Genomic DNA, 22,461 nt, shown 5'->3' on the forward strand with positions numbered 1-22,461 from the left:
CTTTAAGACCTTTCATTTAAAAGGTAAAGTGAGATGATGAGTAACAGTGTAGTAAGCCATAAATCAGCTATTTCAAAGAGTCATAACTTCCTCAGCATCCTGACCAGAGGGTTCAAGTCCTGGTTCCTAGCTCTGGTTCCCTACCCCTGCCCACAGAACAGGTCTATAGAGAGCCATATGGCAACTTTGTGTGAACTGGTAAGAGGATTCCCTTCCTCATTACCCTTTACTCTCATTTCTCAGAACATGTGTCATAATACATTCATTTTTTTTAGAACAAGTTACTTGAATGATAACTGCCAGAAATTTTAGAATTAAGTATGCAAATTACAGTGTCTATGATATTTGAAGCATTCTCTAAGTTTGGGCAGTGCACAACCCACATAACTGTACATAGCAGCAGACAGAGTTGCTCAAAGAGCATTTTTTAGAGCAGTGTTGGAGGTGCTGATTGGTAGTTGGTTTCCGGGTAAAGTAACAAAGATGAAGATCAGGGGTAGCTGTTATTCCAGCTGCCAGCTGTCAACTGCCTTCTGCTAACTGTCAGCTCTAATAGCCAAGCCATGGAGTGAGAGTCATGGTGCTAGAAAAATGAAGGTTTCCAGTGGGAAAGGGGCAGTCCTTTGTGAAGTGCTGAAAGACAACACCCCCTGAGGGGCGATACCGGCTCCACAGGCTGTCCAAGCTGTTTTCCCCTTGAATTTGATCTGGTCCTGTATCTTAGAGACATTTAGTTCATGAGGTCACATAGTGTTCAGCTAAGGCTGAGGTTGCTCAATGGGGAGAAGCAAGGTAGGACAGGGAACAGACCACCTCCCGTCACCCGCCCTGCAAGGGGTTAAATGATAGAAAGCAGTCTGAGGAATCCCACGTGAATGTGTATGCGTGCGTGCTGGTGTGTGTGGGGGCGGGGGCGAGGAGCAACAGGGGGACCAAGCTACCTCCAGCCCACAAAGGGAGCAGCCTTCTTTTGGTCTCCTGCCCCAGGGAAACTCTCCAGCCTCATCCTCCGCACTCCCTTCAACATGACAGAGTCCGGAAACGGCTGACTCTGGAGTCTTGAGGGCACGCTTGGGAAGCAAGAGCTCTAGGATTAGAGCATTCAGAGACTTTTGCATCTTGATATAAGATACTTTCCGCAAGACCAAGAATTTGTGCGAACTTCCAAAACGACTTTAGATATCACAGAGCAGGAGGAACAGGGAGCTGCAGGAGTAAGAAAGAGGGATGAGGTAAGTTAGGGCTGATGAGTAGCCTAGGTCCGGTTGGTAAGGTTGAAGCCACAGCTACCTTTTGAACACTTGGCCAGTGGTCTATTAGCTGAGCTCATGTTCTGCAGTCAGCCAGTCTTTGCAGACAGCTCTACAACCCCTGTTTGTCTTTGGAAACCCAGCTGCCTGACTCCCTGGAGCTTAGAAAAGCTTAAGACTTGAGAATCAACCTTGTACTTGCTTGAGAGTTAAAAATTAATTTGCAAGACAGAATGAAGGTGTAAGCAGACACTTCTACCTCCTTCCAAGTCAAACAGGGCAGCATTGCTATTTTGCTTTAAATGTATTCCAAGGACACCAGACACATCTGTAGGTATGGAACCTGAAACTAAATATAAGACTGTTTGGGTTTTTTAAATCACTATTTTTGAGTCACGAGACTGCAGTTACTCCCTAATTCAGCCGTGGCTAAGCAGCTGCTATTCTCTTTGTCTCTATCCAAAAGGCACTCAGAGTATCTCCTGATTCTTCACTTAGGTGTCTCGTTAAAACAGAAGGAAAGGGAGATCTCAGACAGAAAAAGATAGCATTGGATATTTGGGGTGATACGGTTATCAACCATGATTTTTGCATAGGACTCTGAGCTTCCAGCAAGACAGAGCAAATAGAGAAACCTGACAATATTCTAGAGTTCCCATTTTCTGGTCAAAAGTAATGTACAGCTTTGTCAGGAAGGACACAACTCAAAGATCTAAGACCAGCTAGTTGTTTGGTTGCTTGGATGCAATGTCCTTTCCTATCCCGCTGTGATTACTAAGATGGCACGAAGAATCCTGAATCTTCAGGATTCAGTCACATGGCTTCCCTGGCTCTTGACTCTGAAATTCCACAAAACGCTTTGCCAGTAGCCAAATCCATCCCATCTGCTCAGTTCACTCCCCAGTAAGTGGGAACTTGGGAGGGGGGCTGGGTGTCCTCCTTTTTCCTTTGATCTTGCTTCTCCGTTTTCTCAGATCAATTCAGGATGCCAGAAGTAGAGGGGACCCAGAAGGATTAAGTTTCCTTTACCTTCCAGAGGGAAGAGTGTGAAAAGGGCAGGAAAATCATATTGGGATCTTTGTTCTAAATATAAACCCCATGACTCTTCTGTCGCTGTCAGCCACTTAAGGACAGATAATTGAGACCTAGGACCAGCCTGGCCCTCTCCATGTAGCCTGGGCCACTCCAGCCTGGCCATCTGTGAGATGGAAGGAATAGAGATGGAAATCGATAGAAGTATAAACAGTGTGGCGGGCATCTTTCTTCCAGGAATCTCTCTTCTCTTCGAATGAGAACTTCCAGCACCCCCTGAGTTCAGGCCTGATCCACTTTATGGCATAAAGTTTAACTTATTTTATTTGAGAGAGAGAGAGAGCGAACAGGGGGGAAGCGGAGGGGCACAGGGAAAGGGAGAGAAAGAGAATTTTAAGCAGGCTCCTGGGTCAGTGCAGAGCCCAATGCGGGGCTTGATCTCAGGACCAACCCTGAGATCATGACCCAAGCCAAAATCAAGAGTTGGAGGCTTAACTGATGGAGCCACTCGGACACACCATGGCATAGATTTTAGAAGTAAGAGTCATGAGAGGCCAGAAAAAAATGTGACTCAGATATTGGCTAGGAGGAGATCAGCTCCTGGTATACCTAATGAATGACCTGTTTGGTTAAAATGTGAGGTTTCTGACCTGTATCATTTCCCCCATCACCCTTTCTGAAGTCATACCCCAGGCCGTGCAAGCAAAGCAAAACAAGCAACGAAAACAGCACAAAAGGGGTAAAATCCAGTCACCAACAGCATCAGTAAGTGGGTAAGCAGGCAAGCCTTGACTTGGGACTGCGGTCGGTTGGCCGGTAGACACTGCATGCTCATACAGGTGCCTTTACACCAGGGACACTGCTGGAGCTTGGCGGTCCTCATTCCTCACGCCCATCAAGTTGTCTGATACAGGGAGGAACAGGAACTGGATCCTAGAGCAGGGACCCATGAACCTTCCGAAATTGTGCATCATATTTTGGATATGTGCATGTGATCATTTTTCTGAAGAGGAGTCCATAGTTTTCCCCTGATTCTCAAAGGGATCAAAGACCCCCAAAGAAATCAAAAGCCGTAGTCTCAGAACGTTACAGCTGAGAAAGGCGTCTATGGGAAGTGGTTCAAATTCCCATTCTACAACTAAAGACACTGAGGCCCAGACACATGCAGCAGAGCTGAGCATAGAATCCCACTCTCTTGTCCTTTGCTGCTGTCAACAGAGGTTTTTCAAAAAAGAAAGAGGCAGGCATGCTCTTTACTTAAATGGTTTCCTGATTCCTTATGGAAAAACATACTTAGAACATACATAGAACAGTGCTGTCTAAAGGAAATATGATAAGCCATGTACATAATTTAAATGTTTCTAATAGTCATATTACCAAACAAAAAGAAACAGATGCAATTAATGTTAGTAATATATTTTAGTAAGCCCACTATATCCAAAATGTTATCATTTCAACATGTAATCAATGTCAAAATTACTGAGATTTCTACATCTTTTTTTCATACTAAGTCTTCTAAACCCAGGGTGTTTTTTGTACTTACACCACATCTCAATTCAGACGGGCCATGTTTTAGGTGCCCGCCAGCCCCATGGGGCTCCTGACTGCCATGTTACGCAGCATGGGTGTAGATTACACGTCTATCCCCCCGCAAGTGAACGGTTTGTATCCCTTATTTGATTCCACGATTCTTTCCAGGAGCCGAGTGGTTTCTCCTGTCATAGATGTAATTGACCAGAAGACTTTCCAGTATTACCCCTCCAAGGACCTGCAGCGTGGGGTGTTGGACTGGAAGCTGGATTTCCACTGGGAGCCTCTGCCGGAGCGAGACAGGAAGGCCCTCCAGTCCCCCATCAGCCCCATCAGGTGAGGCTCTTCACAACCTGTTTCTCCTTTGCTTCCTCAGGAAGGACTCGGCAGCCAAACTGCTTGGGATCAAATTCTGGCCCCACAAGTTTCCCAGCAAGTTACTCAATCTGTGCCTCAGTTTCCTCATCAGTGAATTGGGGATAACAGGGTTGTTGTGAAGATTGAAAGAGTCACTGTGCAAAAAGCATGGAGAGAGTACTGGGTGCTCAACCCTTGGTGTTACTATTAGTATATTCTTATGGGAATGGGGTCCAGCTTAAGCTCTTTCAGGTGGTTTCTTCAGTGGATGTCTCCATTTGGGGCAGTGAGAGAACCCAAGCTGGAATCCTGACCTAACTTTTCCTCCCCAGGTAACACTGGATTTCCCTAATCTCAGGTGCTTTCTTGCTAAAGAAAGATTCAATCAGGTGAATGCTAAGACACCCTAACTCTCAAAATATATCAAATTTTATGTGTTGTTTGCTTTGTGTGTTGGGGCATGTTTGGGTTTTGGACAAGGATTCTATTTAAGATGTTCTAGGTATCTTCCTTTGCATAACAAACCACCCAAACTTGGTGCTGTAGAACAACAGCAGTTTTATTAAGCTCACAGATTCTGTGGGTCAGGAATTATGAAAGAGAGCACTAGGTTTGGTGGTCTCTGCTGCATGGTATCCAAGACCGCAGGAAATGGCTCAAGATGGCAGTGGGGGTGGGATGCCAATGATACTGGCCATCAGCTGGGACCCCAACGGGAACTTACCCAATCCCTCCAGCAGGCCACTGCACCTGGGGCTTGCTGGATTATGACACTGGGTTCTGCGACAAAGTATTCCAAGATGGCCAAGTGAAACAAGCTGTATCCCCCTCTCCCTTTAAAAAAACAATTTGTTGAGGTGACTTTCACATACCACAAATGAGCCATTTAAATACGAACAATCCTGCAGCAAGTAGCCCAAGTTTTGAACCACCACCTCATTCTAGTGCCGAAAACATTTCCATCACTGTAAAGTAGATTCCCGTACCTATTAAGTGGTTTTCTCCGCCCCCTCCTCCCCTCAGTGCCTGGCAACCACTGTCTGTCTCTATGTATAGATCTATTCTGGATACGGCATATAAATGGAATCATATGATGTGTGACCTTTCCTGTCTTCTTTCGCTCAGTATAATGTTTTAGAGGATGTATCCCCTTCTCTCACCAAGCCTCAGAAGTCACCCAGGGTCACTTCCAGAAAAATTACAGGCCCACCTAGGTTCAAGGGAAGGAGACATAGACCCTACCCCTCACGTCAATGTCACATTGTAAGAAGAACCTGTGGGACAAGGAATCCTGTGGTGTTCACCTCAGGCAGTTGACCTCTATAGCCATGGTCCATCTCCATCATACACGGCCCAATGCCTATCAGTTATCCAGCTGGCTTCTGAATGCCTAGTACAGGGACACAGAATGAAGGCATTAGGCCCAAATAGGCCTTACCAAGGGTCTGCCAAAGGGAGTATGACTCTAACAGAAGTTTGATAAGCCACAAGCTTAGAAGTGCAAAAAAAAAAAAAAAAAAGGTCTTTATTTTCTAATAACTGGACTTAGGTCATGTCTATCTTAACCCCCTTTGCACCTAACAGCAGAAAACTTCTATGCAAGTTAGTCAAATTCCATGACAGCTTAGTGACCTCATATTCAAATCTCTCATCTAGGCTTGTCCCCTCTCCCTGTCTCCCTGAAGTTGATTTTGAGCTCCAGACTTCTACGGGGGGTACAGTATCGGTGTGGGGAGGGAGTGTCCCACCTTGGGCTCAAGCTATCCAGCATCAGTTTTCACCACAATGCACTTTCACTGGTCATGGCCTCTGGCCAGAGGTTGGCACACCTGGCCCCCAGCGGCCTGCGCCTTCCTCTCAGTATCTGCCCAAGTCCCACTTTGGGACGTGGGAAGAAAAATCCTGACTGCTTCCCTTTGTGCAGGCCTAGTGCTACCTGTCTTAGCATATATTATGCAAACCAAGACCTTCTTCCCAAAGGTCTCTCTAGAGGCACTCAAGCCAGAGGTCAGGGGAGCCTTGGGTACAGCCCCATGGCCCTCCCTTTAGGAGGTATAAAGGGCCCAGGCAACTGTAGCTCCCTCCTCATAAAATGCTGGGATTTTTGACGTGGTTGCTTGGCTCTGGTCTTGCAGTTAAAAGCATCGAGGTCTATCTGGGCCCGTAGCCCACTCTCTTGGCCACTAGAGCTCCCGCAGGGTAAACCTTCCTGATACGCTCGGGGTTCTGAACTGCCGTCTGTTCCATTTTCTCTCTGCCCAGGAGCCCCGTGGTGCCCAGCGGGGTTGTGGCCATCGACAGACATTACTTCCAAAACACTGGAGCATATGACCCTCTCATGTCTCTGCAGGGTGGCGAAAACCTCGAGCTTTCTCTCAAGGTATGTCCTGGACCAAGGGAGGAGCCAGAGGCTTCTATTGAGTAGTGGGTAAGGCCCCACATTGGGGGCAGCCATTAGAAAATGCTCCTGGTCAGGTCAAAGGCTGCAGGCAAAGTGTAAAATCATGAAATGGGGTATGTCAAATCTCCCCTTCCCATCTGTCTCATGCCCTACCTAGACTGTGCCCCCAGCTTCTCTCATGAAGCCAGCTAGGAAACCTGCCTGTAGGAAAGGGCACGGTATCAGCCAAGAATACTGTCATGCAGGGATTCCCATACATTCTCTTTGCACGGCCCCATCATTATTCGCAGCACCCATAGGCCCAAACCACACCAGAAAGTTCTGTGCCCTAAGTACAGTGGTCCCTTATCCGTGGTTTCATTTGCCTGTGGTCAGCCATGATCAGAAGCAGACGTCTTCCTGAGGTATCGTGAGGTTGGTGGTAGCCGAACACCAGGTCACAGTGTCTGCTACATTTCTCTCATTCCCTCTCATCACAGGGACAATTTTATCATCTTGCGGCATCACAAGAAGGGCAGGTACCCTATAAGAAGATATTTTGAAAGGGGCACCTGAGTGGCTCAGTTGGTTGAGCATCTGCCTTTGGCTCAGGTCATGATTACAGGGTCCTGGGATCAAGTCGCACATCAGGCTCCCTGCTCAGAGGAGAACCTATATCTCCTTCTCCTGCTGCCCCTGCTTGTGCTTGTGCTTTCTCTAAACTCTCTCTCTCAACTTCACTCTCTGTCAAATAAATATCAAATAAAATCTTTAAAAAGAAAAAAGAGGAAGATATTTTGAGAGAAAGACACAACATTCATGTAACTTTTATTACAGTATGTCATTATATTGTTCTTCTGTGCCTAATTTATAAATGAAGCTTTATCACGGGTATGTATGTATGTATGTCTAAGAAAAGACATAGTATACAGAGAGTCCAGAACTATCAGTGATTTCAGGCATCTACAACGGGTCTTGAACATATCTCACATGGATAAGAGGAAACTACTGTAGCTCCAAAAAATAAGTATTTGTCCTAAAAATTCAGCACCCATTGGGCACCACACAGCTCCTCAAACCTCAGAATCAGATCAGACCCCACCACCCTCATTTCCCGCTCCATGTCAATTTTAACACAATACTAGCTTTTTCATCACAGCAACCACTGAAAGCCAAATCTAGTAGAAATGTTTATTATACAAAGTGCAGCCATCTAATGTTGAAACCATGAATTACCTCAAGCTTGTCGTTTGCAGAACATCTGACAGATGTCACTCCATTTCTCTCAAATATTTAAAATACCCCCTTGAGGCCCTTTGAAGTTGCTGGGGCACCCTTGGGGTACCTTGGCATACAGTTTGGGAACCCCATCTTTGTTCCAGTTCATATGCTGCCTATGCTAGGAAAGTTTTTGTTTTTCCTCTTTATCCCTAAGAATGACATGAAAAGCTTCCTGTCAAATGAATTCCAGGCCTGTGGAAATAAGCAGGAAGGTTAGTGGAGAATAGTGAGAACCTTCTTGAAAAAGGGGAGACTGATTATGTTTAAGGAAAGCTTGCTTTGATCTCCACATAAATGGCTCTGGTGCCTTTGCAACAGAAGACATCACAAGCTTTGAGAAATTCTCTGATCACTAAGGACTCCTTATTCCCTGAGGAAGGAGCTTTGGGGAACAGAGACACTAAGCCACATGTCTAGCAGCTCTAAATGTGTGGGTGTGCTTTAGGGGAAGGACATGTTCAGGTTGCTGTGTGGATGTGGTGCCCTTACTCCACTGACTCTGTCCCAGGACAGCTGGACCCATTCTTCCCACCCTTTCTCTCCCCAGCCCAGAACTCCCAGACCCAGAAACTCTGTGGCACCCCAAGGACTAGAATTCTCTTTCCCGTTTCGTACTCCTGATTACTTGTGCATTTTGCCAGCCCCTGGATCCTTCACTTCCCCTGAACGTGGAATAGTGTTCAGATGTTTATTTTTCTCCTTTTCTGGCAGGTCTGGCTCTGTGGTGGCTCCGTTGAAATCCTCCCCTGCTCTAGGGTGGGACACATCTATCGGAATCGGGAAACCCACTCCCCCGTTGATCAGGAGGCCACTCTGCGGAACAAGGTTCGCATTGCTGAGACTTGGCTGGGCTCTTTCAAAGAGACCTTCTACAGGCACAGCCCAGAGGCCCTCTCCTTGAGCAAGGTAAGGAGAGATCTTGGCAGGGGCTTCTGGCCCTCTCCCTCTAGGCTGGAGGGGAAAATATAAGCTTTTGGCCTGTGCTTCCCTTAATTTGCCCCTCTTAAGGGGCTCTTCAACCAGGCAGGGCTGTCCATCTCTCCCAAGCATTTCTTCCAGGCCTCAGAGTCTCCCAGCTGGTCTTGGCCTGGAGCCCACCAGGAGAGATGTCAGTGGGATGACATCTATGGGAAGTGGCATAGGACATATGGGAGCAGAGGACAGATTGGGCAGGAAAGAAGCAGTAACAGGTCTCAGAGGGCCCTTTCATCCTGGACAAAGTGCTCAAGGCTATGAAATTATCCAAGGCAAGAAACAAAGTATAAAAATAAACAGAAAAGATCTAAAACAAGTCACAGAAAAATTAAAATTTAAACATTTAATTAAATGTCCGTAAGTAGTGCTTTTTCAACTGCCATTCAGCTCGATTCTTGTGGCTGACACATACATACTATTCGACATGAGATGCGCGTTCCCACTGATGTTTGCTATGCTGGGAGTAGGGGCTCCAAAGGTAAGATTTGGACCCACAAACGTCTTGGACCCACAAAGGTCTTGGGATAATTCCCACAAGCTTCTTGCCAGCCTACACTGTTGGGTGTTCTCTATTCTCTGAGCCACAGATCTCCCCATCTGTTCATCTGATGACTTTCACAAGGACAATGCCACCTCCTACTGGTAAATGAGAAGAACTTTTTTGTTCTTCTCCCCTGTTGAGCATTCCTATTAATTCCTGTTTTGGAAATGTCCTGTTGCTGACGTCAGTGTCGAGATGTTAAGAATATCACTGCCTCCCTTAAGGCAGAGGCATTTACTTTAAATTTAAATAATTAAAAATTAATTTCGCTCTACAATTTCTATCCTTCCTTCCCCTCTCCCACTCCACCTGCAAAACCCTCATGTGGATTTTGAGATGCAGAAATTCTGGGCACCCAAAACACAAGGCCAGGGTTTCACTGTTGGAAGAGTTAATATTGTCTTGTTTTTTCCTCTCAGGCAAGGTTGTACAAAAGGACAAGTTCATTGTCAGATGCCTCCTCACTGGAGGTCAGACAAGGACAGGGTAGATTTGCCAGTTTGTTTCATTACCAGGAAAGGTGAAGGGAATGGGATGCGCATGAAGGAATGTTCCTGCTCTGGGAGCAAAATCCAGCCCTAAGGCGTGGCTGGCGGGGTCTTAAGCAAACACTCAGAATGCCAAGAAATGATAAAAAACTTATACTAATTTCCTAGAGGAAAGAGTAATAGATCTCTTTGGTTAATGGTAGGTACAAATGCTGAATGAGCAAGACATTCCTGCCTCAGAGAAGTTGTTCTCAGACTTCCTGTGGCTGAAACTCACCAGGAGAGATGATTAAAATGCAGATTCCTGGAGTGCTGCCCCTACCTACTGAATCATAATGTTGGGCGTAGGGCCAAGGAATCTGCATTTTTAACAATCTCCTTGGGCATTTCTGAGCCAGGTGCTTGGGATCGCAATTTGAGGAGCATATCGAGAGCATTTCAGCATGGAGGATTCAGGCCTTACTCCTTCCAACATTTCCATCCGAGGAGTAAAAGAAGGAGGAAGCTGAATCAAACCAAACTCACGTCATACAGTCTGTTAGCCTAGTGTCTAGTTGGCAGCCTAGAGACCATCAAGCTGGAACTCTGAAATGGACTTCTTATTCCAGGCCTCTCTCCTTTCTCCTCCTCACCCCAGGAAATATTCTCTCTCTCTCTCTCTCTTTTATTACGTAGGCTCCATGCCCTGCATGGAGCCCAAAGTGGGGCATGAGACCCTGAGATTAAGACCCGAGCCGAGATCAAGAGTTGGATGCTTAACCAACTGAGCCACCTGGGTGCCCCCCCACTTTTGTTTTTGATCCTTCTAACCACTCTTTAGCACCCCTGTCTTCCCTAAACCAGGACTTAGTACCAAATGTATGGGCAGGTTTTCTCAGATCTTATCAATATAGCCAAATAGGTAAATTTATACTAAAGTGTTAAGGACTTACCCGATAACCATCCCAGGACAATTATATTATAAAGGAAAATCTCAAGGAAAGCAGATAGCATCACCCAAAGGAATGATTCATTAATGGAAGAGATTGGGCACTTAGAGGGGAAGAAAAGTAAACTTGCCTTGTCTCCACCGCACCCCACAATTTCCCAGCTTATTTCATCTGAGTGTCCTTTGGGCCATTTCCTGCCTCCATAAGGCTCATTCTAGTGCTGCACCACACCAGCAAAGCCCCACCATTTTGCCAGCTTCCACCGAAAAGTCCTTAGAGCTCCGGCATAATGGTCTCTGTTGACCGAAAATGTGAGGGATTATGGGGAGGGAGTGACCTCACACCCACATTGCTGGTTCCACAACTCTCTTTAGGGAGCATCCATCCTATTCTGTCCCTTTTAAACCTCTTCTTCCAACACATGAGCTTCCCCCTTGTCTGCAGCCCTGGGGATCCATGGCCTTGGTTCCCTCTCTCTGTCCCACTTCCTCAGTCACCTCTGTCCTTTCCCCCATGCATGAATGGTGGCGGACAGCAGGCTTCTTCCCCGTCTCACTGCCCGTGTCTTTCTCAGACCGAGAAGCCAGACTGCACAGAACGCCTGCAGCTGCAAAGGAGGCTGGGCTGTCGAATGTTCCACTGGTTTCTGGCCAACATCTACCCTGAGCTGTACCCATCGGAGTTCAGGCCCAGGTTCTCTGGAAAGGCAAGGCATGACCTGGGGAAGATGAACAGGAAGGAGAGGGGGTGGGCAGCCTCCCAAGACAGAAACTGAACCCTGGCCACACAGTCCCAAAGTCCATGGGGCCCCAGAGGCTTTCGTGCCTGCCCTGAGGGAGGTGACAGGTTGCCATGAAACCTGTCCCAGGGTCCTTCTTTGTGACAGGTGTGGCCTGCCTTCTGTCGCTTGGGATTAGAGGCTTCAGCTTGACGTTGCTCATTTCGGGTCTGAACCTGACCCCATGAGCTACACTGGGGAGAGAGAGGAGAGGAATGGCGCCTGACAGAGGGTATCTTTACAGTGGACGTCGGGGTTCACTTCTGTATGGGTGTCCACTTTCAGCTCCACAACACTGGACTTGGCTTCTGTGTAGACTGCCAGGCGGAAGGGGACATCCTGGGCTGCGCCATGAGGCTAGCTCCTTGCAGTGACAGCCGGCAGCAGCAGGTGGGTAATCAGAATTCTCAGTGTCACAGCAAGGGCTGACCTGAGAATGGTCTTCCTGGGATGCTCCTTGCTTCCCTTTGGGGCACCTCCTTTCAGTGGTCCCTTGTCTCCTGCTCCTCTGACTTGTCTGACTCTGCCCACTCTGCCCCCAGGCACAAGCACAAACACGGGCCATCATCAGAGAAGACACGTATCTGGGCTTGGGGGAAACGGAGACTATCTGGTCGATGTTTTTATCAAGCAGATGAGGAAACTGAGGCTCAGGGAGTGACCAGCCTGGGGTTACAAACTCAGATATGCCCAGGGTCACGCAGGGAAAGGGGGTGAGCACAGTGAGCTGAGTGGAGGCTGCTGGGCCTGAGGAGCTCATGCCCATTTGAAAGCACGTGGTACCCGCCCCCCAGACTCAACAGATGTCTTCTCTTCAGTATGAAAGTGGGCTCAACATATGAGATCACATCCATTTTTTTAAAGATTTATTTATTTATTTATCAGAGAGAGAGAGAGAGAGCAAGTACAGGCTTGGGGAGCAGCAGGCAGAGGCGGAAGGAGAAGCAGGCTTCCCCCCTCGCAGGGAGCCTGTTGTGGGACTTGATCCTAGGACCCTGGGATCATGACCTGAGCCAAAGGCAGATGCTTAACCAACTGAGCCACCCAGGTGTCCCACTCCCCCATTTTTTTTTTTTTAAGAATTTATTTATTTGACAGAGAGTGAGAAAAGGAGAGAGAGCACAAGTGAGGGGAGCAGCAGAAAGAGAGGGGGAAGCAGGCTCCCTGCTGAGCAGGGAGCCCGATGCGGGACTCTATCCCAGGATCCTGAGATCATGACCCGAGGAAGGCAGAGGCTTAACCCACTGAGCCACCCAGGTGCCCTCCACCCCCAAAATTTAAAAGACATTTGAAACCCAGGGTTTATGGAAAATCTCCTCATTTAAATTAAACATCTATAATCAGAGGTCAAAGAAAACCACCACGTGCACATACATTTCCGCCGGGACATGGGCAGAAACATGTGGACCAGCCAGAGATCTTCAGCCAACTAGGACCAGAGACGGGGAAAGGAGGTCACCCAAGTGGGCTGTGCAGACACAGAAGCACTGAGGAGGCGAGGGGAGCCCAGAAAGTGTTCTCCATTTGCAGTGGTGCCTCAAAGCCATGACTCAAGGTTACAGGCTTTTCTCAGTCCCCTGATTCTGAGGCCTCCCACGCAGGTGTGCTGTGGCTTTGGGAATGTAATGTGGCTCTGTGGGAGCCAGAGTGCACAAAGGGGGGATTTTTAGGGCACCACAGGAGCACGGTGTGTGTATGTGTCTGTCTTTCTGTGTGGGTGTCTCTGCACACGTGTGTGTGCATACGTATGTGTCTGTGTGTCTGTGTGAAGCGGAGAAGGAGGGCTGATTTGGGGGCAGACAGGCCTCATGGCCTCAGGTGACCATCTGCTCCACTTGCCAGAGGAAGGCTTACACACAGATGGAGCCATTGGCTCCTGGGTTCAGCACTGGCCTCATTCAGGACATTTCCCAAGCACAGAGCAATTTAGTCTGTGAAATGCCTCCCACAGGGAGGAAGCCTTTTCCTGCATGCTCAGAAGGAAAGCAGAGGATACAAATGTCCCTCAGGAGCAGAGGGGTATAACACAGGAGCTCTTCGGGGATGCCCAGGTTGGTAGGGCCCCTCTCCAATGCAGTGCTCTGATACCTTGTTTGGGGAGGGGACAAGAGGCTTCAGTGAAGACAGAAAAAATGCATGGCTTTCCCCCAAGGCCCCACTCTGCAACACAGCTGGCCCTGGCAGGACCTGACAAAGATGGGGCTGAATTGGCAACAGCTGAAGCTTATGGCCCAAAGGGCAGCTGAAGAGGAAGGCTGAACATGTCCAAAAGGCACCCTGCCACAGGGAGAGGCCCCTCCCGGAGCCAGAGCTCCTGCTCTTGGATAGAGATGGCTCACCACAGGGCAGACTGTCTGAAATCAACACTGAGAAATCCAGGTGGTGCCTGGTTAAAATCTAGGCCTAGTAAGGGTGGGTCAGTCCAGTGGCTTGTCCATTCCCCACCTGTGGTTCTTAACCTTTTTAGGTCATATATGGCAGTTGCCCCATGGGGGCAGATCAACCCTTGACTCCAAATCTGGTTCAGATCTGGAGACTGATGACTGCACACATGCAACAGGAGAGAATGGAAAGCATCATGAACCATCTCAGGGAGAGCAGGGCAGGCTCCCAGGCAGGTGGCAACTGGCTTTGGCGCTTATGTGGTCGGGGGATGGGCCAGGTGAGTGTTCCCAGGTCCAGCGGGGCTGACCTGGTTTGAACTTCCTGCCAGCACCAAAGAAGAAAGGACTGGAATTTCTTTTCTTTTTTTTTTTTTAAAGAAAAAATTTTTTTAAAGATTTTATTTATTTGACAGACAGAGATCACAATTAGGCAGAGAGGCAGGTGGGAGTGGGGGAGGGGAGCAGGCTCCCCGCTGAGCAGAGAGCCTGATGTGGGGCTCCAGCCTAGGACCCTGTGATCATGACCTGAGCTGAAGGCAGAGGCTTTAACCCACTGAGCCACCCAGGTGCCCCAGGACTGGGATTTCTTATGAGCTTGCCCTGAAGTGCAGGAAGGGGATAAGGCGAAGGGGGTGGAGCTTGAAATCTCAGAGGTCAGACATCACACATGGAGTCAGAATCTTTATTATAAGTCACATGGTTCCTGTAAGAAGGTGATGAATTCTAAGGACAATTTTCCAGAAAAAAACACATATAAGCACATCTGGACAAAATTTTAAAAAATTATCAGGGTTCATGGATCTCTTGAAGCCCCTATGGTCCATGGGCTCTAAAACCCCTGGTTCGTAACCTCCAGAAGCTAAAGGAAGGAGTCAAAGTGAAGAACCATGTCTCCTCTTGCGGCACCCCAGAGGCTGATAAACTTCATGCCCGCTATTGCCTGAAGAGAGAAGAAGGTAACTAAGTCAGGGAAAGCCTCTAGATGCTGCAGGGTCATTCCAGCACCCATGTAGGCCTCTTGGTTATTGGAAAGGTCTCTTTGTATCTTATGGTATAGATGCTTCTCAAATTTCTATCACAGAATAACTTCCCAAGGTGTTGGGAAACCTCAGTGATGCTAGCTGAGGGTTGGTGGGGCCACTCATTTCACAACTTGGATGAACCTAGAAAGCCTAGATTTCCCCCAAATCTCTTTCAGCCTGTGACAGGGACCTTTGCTTTAAGGCCTCTGTTAAAAATAAACAACAAAGTGCAAGTTGATTATAGATCAAATGAGTCAAGTAAGGCCCCAAGAGCCTGGGAACAAACTCCAGAACATGTCTTGGAGGGTCTGGAGTCCAGCCCTGCAGGGAGGACCCATGAAGCCAGGCTTGGCAGTGTAGGCCCTAGGATCCCAGAGGAAGGCCTGCACCAGGAGGGCACGTGTGGAACCAGGTGCTCAGGATCCACGTGGGCTCTTTCAGTTTTGCCCTTTACCAGTGTTCCAGAACATACCAAAATGCATTCACCCCTGGCACAGGGGAGGAGGACATAGATATAAAGCTAAGTGAGGGAGCCATGTGATGTGGTAGAAACAGCTCACCACTTTCTAGCTGCATGACATCAGAGGCCTTCTTAACACCTCCGAGTCTTGGTTTCCTCTTCTGCAGTTGGGAATCATGCAGTCTCCCGTGTGCCACCAGAATGTTCACTTTTGTGAGGGTTCTGATTCTTGGTGGGGAAGAGGGGACTAACAAAGACTTGATATGTAGCAAAGTCATGAGCTAGATAAGCTGAGAGCCCTGCTCCTCACAACACTTAGATATGCCATATAAAAATTAAGAAGAAATACATACCTAACTGAATTTGTAACAAAGGGGCCAAAAATCAGAAGGCAACTGAAAATGGAGCCGTATGGCATTGGCCAAGCTCCCTGCCTGAGGTGAGGGAAACTGGGGAATCCAAAGTCATTAGTTACATGTAAGAGTAGTTAATGAGAGCCTACCTACAGCCTGTGACAGAAGAGAAGTTAATGAAACATCACATAAAGCCAACTTTGACCTTCGAAGAGTAACCTATCTGCCAAAAGTTTGACTAGAAAAATCCACCCATTGCCCCAGGAAGATGACAAGGAAATTTGTCTGTATAAGACAAATTTGTATAAGAAAAAGGAATTTGTATAAGAAAAGGAATTTTTAAAAAAATTTCTTTTAACCACAAATCTGCATCTAATTTGGGTTTAGGGTTCAAATTTATGTGTGGTATGGGGATCTTTAAGCAGGACTGGCTACCTAATTCGTGGGTCCCAGTGCAAAATGAAAATGTGGGGTCCTTCATTCAACAATTATTAAGAATTTCAAGATAGTAACAACAGAACAGTAAACCAAGTATATTAAACCCAAAACATTGAACTCTTCTAGGCATGAGGCCCCACATGAATGCACAGATCGCTTTGTCTCCCAGCCACAAAATTAATATAAAAAATCATTCAGGCTGCACCTGGCCAGAACAGAAAATGGTTTTGTTAGGAAAGTGCACTCCAGCTGGGCCACACAGGCTTCCTGCAGTTAAAGCCCCTCTGCAAAGACAGGCACATCCAATACTATGAAACATGGGAAGATGGGCCGCCTGGGTGGCTCAGTGGGTTAAGCCACTGCCTTCGCTCAGGTCATGATTTCAGGGTCCTGGGATCAAGGCCCGCATAAGGTCTCTGCTTGGCAGGGAGCCTGCTCCCCCGCTCAACCTCGGCCCACCGCCTGCCTCTCTGCCTACTTGTGATTTCTGTCAAATACATAATATCTTAAAAAAAAAAAATGGGAGGACAAAATGACCATGAGCAAGAGTCAGCAGATGCAACAGACAGCAGGAGAATTAGTTACAGGCCAGGTCAGATCTCTCCAGAAAGAGATCCCCTTGGGCCCCAAGAGTGTTCCTCATCTGCTCCTCTCCCAGAGCACTCCCACAACACACAGAATTCTTTATGGCATCATCCGTGATGCAGGAAATAGAATAATGGGAACACATGCCAAAACATAAAAATATGAATGCAACAGCAGGTGGCATGTGGAGATTTCAGAGGCCAAGTGTAGTCTAGCATTGTATGTTTAGATTCGACTATGAGATATGGTATTGCTGACCCTCGTAGAATCTAAAGATTACCCCTGGACCTCAGCCCTATGGTGAGCTCTTCTTCCTGCATCTCCAGCTTTGGAGAAGATCTCATTCTAGCTATGCTAATGACCATTCCCCTGTCCCAGCACCTCAAGCACACCAGCAGGAAGGGGATCCACTTTGGCAGCCCACAGCATCTGTGTTTTGCTGTCAGGCAAGAGCAGGTGATTCTTCAGAACTGCACGGAGGAAGGCCCTGATATCCATCAACAGTACTGGGACTTCCAAGAGGTATGTAATCTGTTCAGGAAGCGTGCAGCAGTGTCTCCAGCTGGGACGGTGTCCCAGGGTCTTCCAAGAGGTCAAATACTACCAACCAGCCAGTGCCCCTGCTGTTGAACTTAGTGACTTAGCATTAAGTCCTCAGGGGGAAGTAAAGCCAATCTTGCAGCAAAGTTGGATCACCAGTACCTTGAAGTGTACTGATTTCACATCTCTGTAAAGCTCTGACTGTGACCATGGCAGACAGAGGAGATAGTCCCTTTTTGAAGTTTCTTAGTTCAGGTCACCAGTTAAGACCATGGAGCGTGTTACAGAAGCAGTCAGCTACCTCAGTGATGTGGTTTAGGAACGATAGAATGGCCCTTCTTTCTCTTTTGATGACAAGTGAACCTAAAACTCGGGACTCACACATGCTCAAAGACATCTTAGAAACCAAGTTAAGGTCCATTATGAATGATCATAAAGGATCATTCTAACCAAGTCCTGTGGATAAGATATGTTTTTAAAAGAGCATTTTAAAATAATAAGGAAAAGATTAGCGAGTAAGATTCATCCAGTATAATTCAGACATTAAAAACTAAGACTTTAAAATTTAAAGTATTGTCATTCAGCCATAGAAAGGAATGAAGTACTGTTCATAGTAGCACTATTTATAGTAGCCAAGAGGTAGAAGCAACCCAAGCGTTCAGTGATGGATGAATGGATAAACAAAATGTGGTAGACATATAATAAAATACTATTCAACCTTAAAAGGAAAGGAAATTCTGTCACATGCCACAGCATGGATGAACCTGGAGGACATCACTCTAAGAAAAATAAATGTGTCACAAAGAACAAATGCAGTACAATTCCACCCACATAAGGTATCAAAAGTAGTCAAATTCATAAAAACAGAAAGTAAAATAGTGGTTACCAGGGGCTGGCAGGGGGAGGGGAGAGTTGTTTAATAGGTACAGAGTTTCAGTCTTGAAAGATGAAAAAGTTCTGAATATCTGTTTCACAACAATGTGAATATACTTAACACTACTAAACTTTACCCTTAAAAATGGTTAAGATGGTAACTTTTATATTATCTGTTTTTACCACAATGAAAAGAAAAAAAAGAAATTAGATGTATTTATGCTACAACATGGATGACCCTTGAAGATATCATGCAGTGAAAGAAGCCAATCACAAAAGGCCATGTATTCTATGACTTCATTTATAGGATATGTCTGGAATAGACAAATCCATTAATACAGAAGGCAAATTAGTGATTTCCAGGAGCTAAGAGGAGGGAGGGGCAGGAAGTTATTGTTAATGGATAGTGGGTTTCTTTTTACACTGAGGATTGCATACACTGTGCATATACTAAAAGCCATCAAGTTGTATACTTGAAAAGAGGGAATATTGTGATTTGTGAATTTTATAAAAAAAAAAAAACATACACACAAATGGCAGCCTTGTTGGTTAAATGTTTAACTTTTCAACAAGAAATATTTTTTTTGTTGTTGTTGAAAAAGGGATGGCTGGATTCAATATCAAATCTGGTGGATTTTGAGCAGGAAGCAGCCATCAGCCTCCAAACCTGACTGACTGGCCCTCTGTGTATCCTTGAGCTTTACTCTCTACTGCAACCTGGTGGCAGAAGTGCTAAATTGCAGGATTCACAAGGGGCAGAGATCAAACCAAAAAAACTTTTTAAAAAGATTTTATTTATTTATTTGACAGAGAAAGAGACCACAAGTAGGCAGAGAGGTAGGCAGAGGGAGGCTCTCTGCTGAGCAGAGAGCCCGATGCAGGGTTCAGTCCCAAGACCCTGAGATCATGACCTGAGCTGAAGGCAGAGGCTTAACCCACTGAGCCACCCAGGCACCCCCAAACTAAATGTTTTTGAAAACAAAAATGTACAAGTACAGTGATAACAGTGAATGTCACCAGTAAGGTATAAAGACTAAACATGCTCTACATACTGGCATGCTACCAACCAGAACTCTCCAAAATAGTACAATTATATAATCTCAATAAAGATAATTTAATTAATGATCTCAAGCTTCCAAATGATATTTTTATTTAGGGCTACCTAAATTATATTTTATATTAACCAACATACTGCAGTTCCTTACCAGACCAGTTCGCACCACCTCTATGAGTCTCATAATGATTAGCACAAAGCTTAGGAATATCTTTTGCTGACTGATTGCTGGGAACTGACATTGTCTTCTTCTTCTTCTTCTTCTTTTTTCTTTTCTTTTTTTTTTCCTTCCCCTCCCCCTTTTCAGAATGGAATGATTGTCCACATTCTTTCTGGGAAATGCATGGAAGCTGTGGTGCAGGAAAACAGTAAAGATTTGTACCTGCGCCAGTGTGATGGAAAAGCCAGCCAGCTGTGGCGATTTGACAACGTCAGCAGTGTGGATAAATGATGAATGCCAGTGTCAGAGGGAATAGAGAAGTTTAGTCATCACAATTCGGCCCCAAGAGAGCTACAAGAGCATGTATATTTCATGAAGCAGATCCTTTTGTGTTTGTACTCCTGGTGATAGTAGAGAAGAAAGCTCTGTGAATGAATATAGAAAGTTTTTTCCTTCTTGCACCTTATTGCATTGACTTCTGGCTGTTTTAGAAAAAGAAAACAGAGGATTCATTGTCTCATTGTCTTCATCACTGGTAGATGGTCATTACATAGTACATAAGATTTTTTTTTTCTATTGAGCACTTGATAATTGCTTTTATCTCTCATAAAGGAAAGAGGCATGAACAGTCTCAGGCAACACCCCCAAGGATACATAAATCCAATCGATAAATGTTTTGCAAATAGCCTTACTTTGGATCATCTGTGTAGCCAACAATGAAAAAGTGTGATGAGGTTGTAAAGGCCTGAAGTTTCCAGAACTTTGGATTAAGCTCATTAGGACAAATTCCATGTTCACTGGCTAAGCCATAGAAGAAGGAAGAGAAGCCACTGAGCAAAGAATTGGGTTGAAGAGAGATGGGAGAGCTTTGACTTAATTTTCCAGTTCAGCCTGGCAGCTGGAAAGAGCCAGCAGACCTGGAATAGGATGTTTTCATGTAAATGAGAATTTCCTCCATACTTTCTACCTCCATTCACCCTGCCCTATCCCTTCTTTACCTTGGTTAACCCCAACCAGAATCTTATGCAATGTATTTCTCTTTAGTCGCTGGTATTGGAAGGGTCAGCTCAGACTGAGCGTTCCCAATAACGAAGTTGAGAAACTCTCCTGATGCCCGGTTATAGGGTTTGCATGGATTGGATCAGAAATAGCAACCTCCACAAAAAGGCAAGCCTGCTAGAAGGGAAATGCCTGCATTTGAGCCAAAATTCATATGAAAGGAACCAGAGTTGGGTATTAATGTCTATTAGGACTGACGTGGCCATTTCCTAGCCTGGGACCCCCTTATATGCCTGCAGGATGAATGTTCACAGCTGGGCGAGGAACATGCCTCCAGTAGAGCAGATCCAGTGCTAGCAAGACCTGAATGGCTCTCCTTGCTGTGACCTGGCCTACCTAGTTCGGCCATAAGGAGCTGTTGAGTGGGCTTAGTTCTGCTGTTAGGAAGACACCATTTATGCCTATTTCTCTTCTGAGGAGAGTTCCCTCTCCCTAGGCTCAGCTTAGAAACCTCCCTTCAAAGATCTTGATCTCCTCTGGGCTATCTCAGAAGTCAGTGTGTTTCAAATAAGAAAAACTAGGTAGGACATGAGGGTTTCTAAACAATGCCTATTATAATTATGTATTCTTTATCCATCAGCTTAAGTCAATGGCCCACTGCATTTCTCCTTCCTCAGAATGCACTCCAGATTTGTGCTGTCCACAGTAACCATTAGCCGCATGTGGCTATTTAAATGTAAATTCATTAAAAATAAAAAAAAAATTAGACTCAGTTCTTCAGTTGTACTGGTCACATGTCTAGGGCTTAATAGCTGCCCATGCCTAGTGGCTACTGTACTGGAGAGCACAGACACAGAACATTCTATCATGGCAGATAGTTCTATTGGATAGTGCTGATCTGGATAGACTGATCATCCCGTTGAGAGAAGAGATTTTAGCCACTGTCTTCTTCCTTCAGACATGTCTATATTTAAAACAAATTCCTCTAACATCCTGAGGCTGAGATGGAGCTAAAAATTCTCAGACAGCAACCTTGTAAATGGTATTAATAATTGCAAACTAAAAATTAAACAAGACCTCTATTTTTTTAAATGAACTTAATTATTGGCATTGTGAGTATTTGAAGTTGCTGGAATAAATTAATATAATTAAATAAAAGGCTGAATTCAATTGTCTGAGTTGTGTTTGACAGTAATTATCAAAAGGACCCAGATGGCTTATTGCTTAATTGGTTGAATAAAGCAAGAATGTGGGATTCCTTGCTTCCTTAACCATCCCCGTGATTTATTACTTTATTATAGAAATGGCTGTCAACTCAGTCCCTAGCTGGTACTTACAAATCCTTAATTTAAACAAAACAGATGTCTCCATTTAGTTCAAAAAGACATTCAACCTTCTCCTCATAGTGTAACCAAGTGTTCAAATTCTGTTTTCTGTGGACTCTGCTTTGATTTTATCCACAACAATCATTTTAAAAGTAGAGAAACCTGGCAGTTGAAAGATTTGATTCCCAAGAATTTGATCTTCACTTTTATGATTGGACTTTATTGTTCATGAGTAAGGAGTAAGAGATCGATGGAACATCTTGACTGTATTCAGGTTGATGGTTCTGTTTTGTTCTTGAGGTCTTGTAGATCCCTGTCCTCAGAGTCCATGAGACAGGCCATAATATTTTGGCTCAATCCAGTGCTCCTCAAATCTCACTGTATTCACAGATCACGTGGGGATTATATTAAGACTCAGATTCTAATTTGGTAGGTCTGGGGTGGGACCTGAGATTCTGCCTTCCTAATGAGCTCCCAGGGGATGCTGATGCTGGTCTGTAGGCCACTTTCTGAGCAGTGAACAGCAGTCTGTTGCTACTTGGAACTAAGAGAGTGGCCACCAGACCAGTTCTTGGACTACTTATTCTTTGCTTCTCATCAAGCTCTGTTTGAATCCACATGGCAGGATGATTTGCTCCTGTTTGATATAAGACAACACATCTTGCTCAGTATAATTCCTTTTTCTCTCTCCATCAACACTTTTCCTCTTTTCTTATTCTGTCTACTA

The 22,461-nt window shown here is 45.7% G+C and overlaps 1 protein-coding gene across 2 annotated transcripts in view; it reads left to right on the forward strand.

The window, feature by feature from the left end:
* The window catches only part of GALNT15 (polypeptide N-acetylgalactosaminyltransferase 15), a 42,509-nt gene extending 20,930 nt beyond the window's left edge, over positions 1-21,579 (forward strand). The window contains exons 4-10 of one of the 2 annotated variants that reach the window (XM_004773541.2): positions 3,981-4,148; positions 6,432-6,549; positions 8,542-8,736; positions 11,338-11,469; positions 11,827-11,931; positions 17,162-17,305; positions 19,558-21,579. In XM_004773541.2, coding sequence (XP_004773598.1) covers positions 3,981-4,148; positions 6,432-6,549; positions 8,542-8,736; positions 11,338-11,469; positions 11,827-11,931; positions 17,162-17,305; positions 19,558-19,701 — 1,006 coding nt within the window. In that variant the 3' untranslated portion in view covers positions 19,702-21,579. The remainder of the gene's footprint in view (positions 1-3,980; positions 4,149-6,431; positions 6,550-8,541; positions 8,737-11,337; positions 11,470-11,826; positions 11,932-17,161; positions 17,306-19,557) is intronic. The other variant, XM_004773542.2, reaches the window with a different exon arrangement.
* The last annotated feature ends 882 nt before the right edge of the window (positions 21,580-22,461 follow it).

The sequence above is a fragment of the Mustela putorius genome, unplaced genomic scaffold, assembly GCF_011764305.1.
Source record: "Mustela putorius furo isolate JIRA1106 unplaced genomic scaffold, ASM1176430v1.1 tig00003834_pilon_pilon_pilon, whole genome shotgun sequence".
Lineage (NCBI taxonomy): Eukaryota > Metazoa > Chordata > Mammalia > Carnivora > Mustelidae > Mustela > Mustela putorius.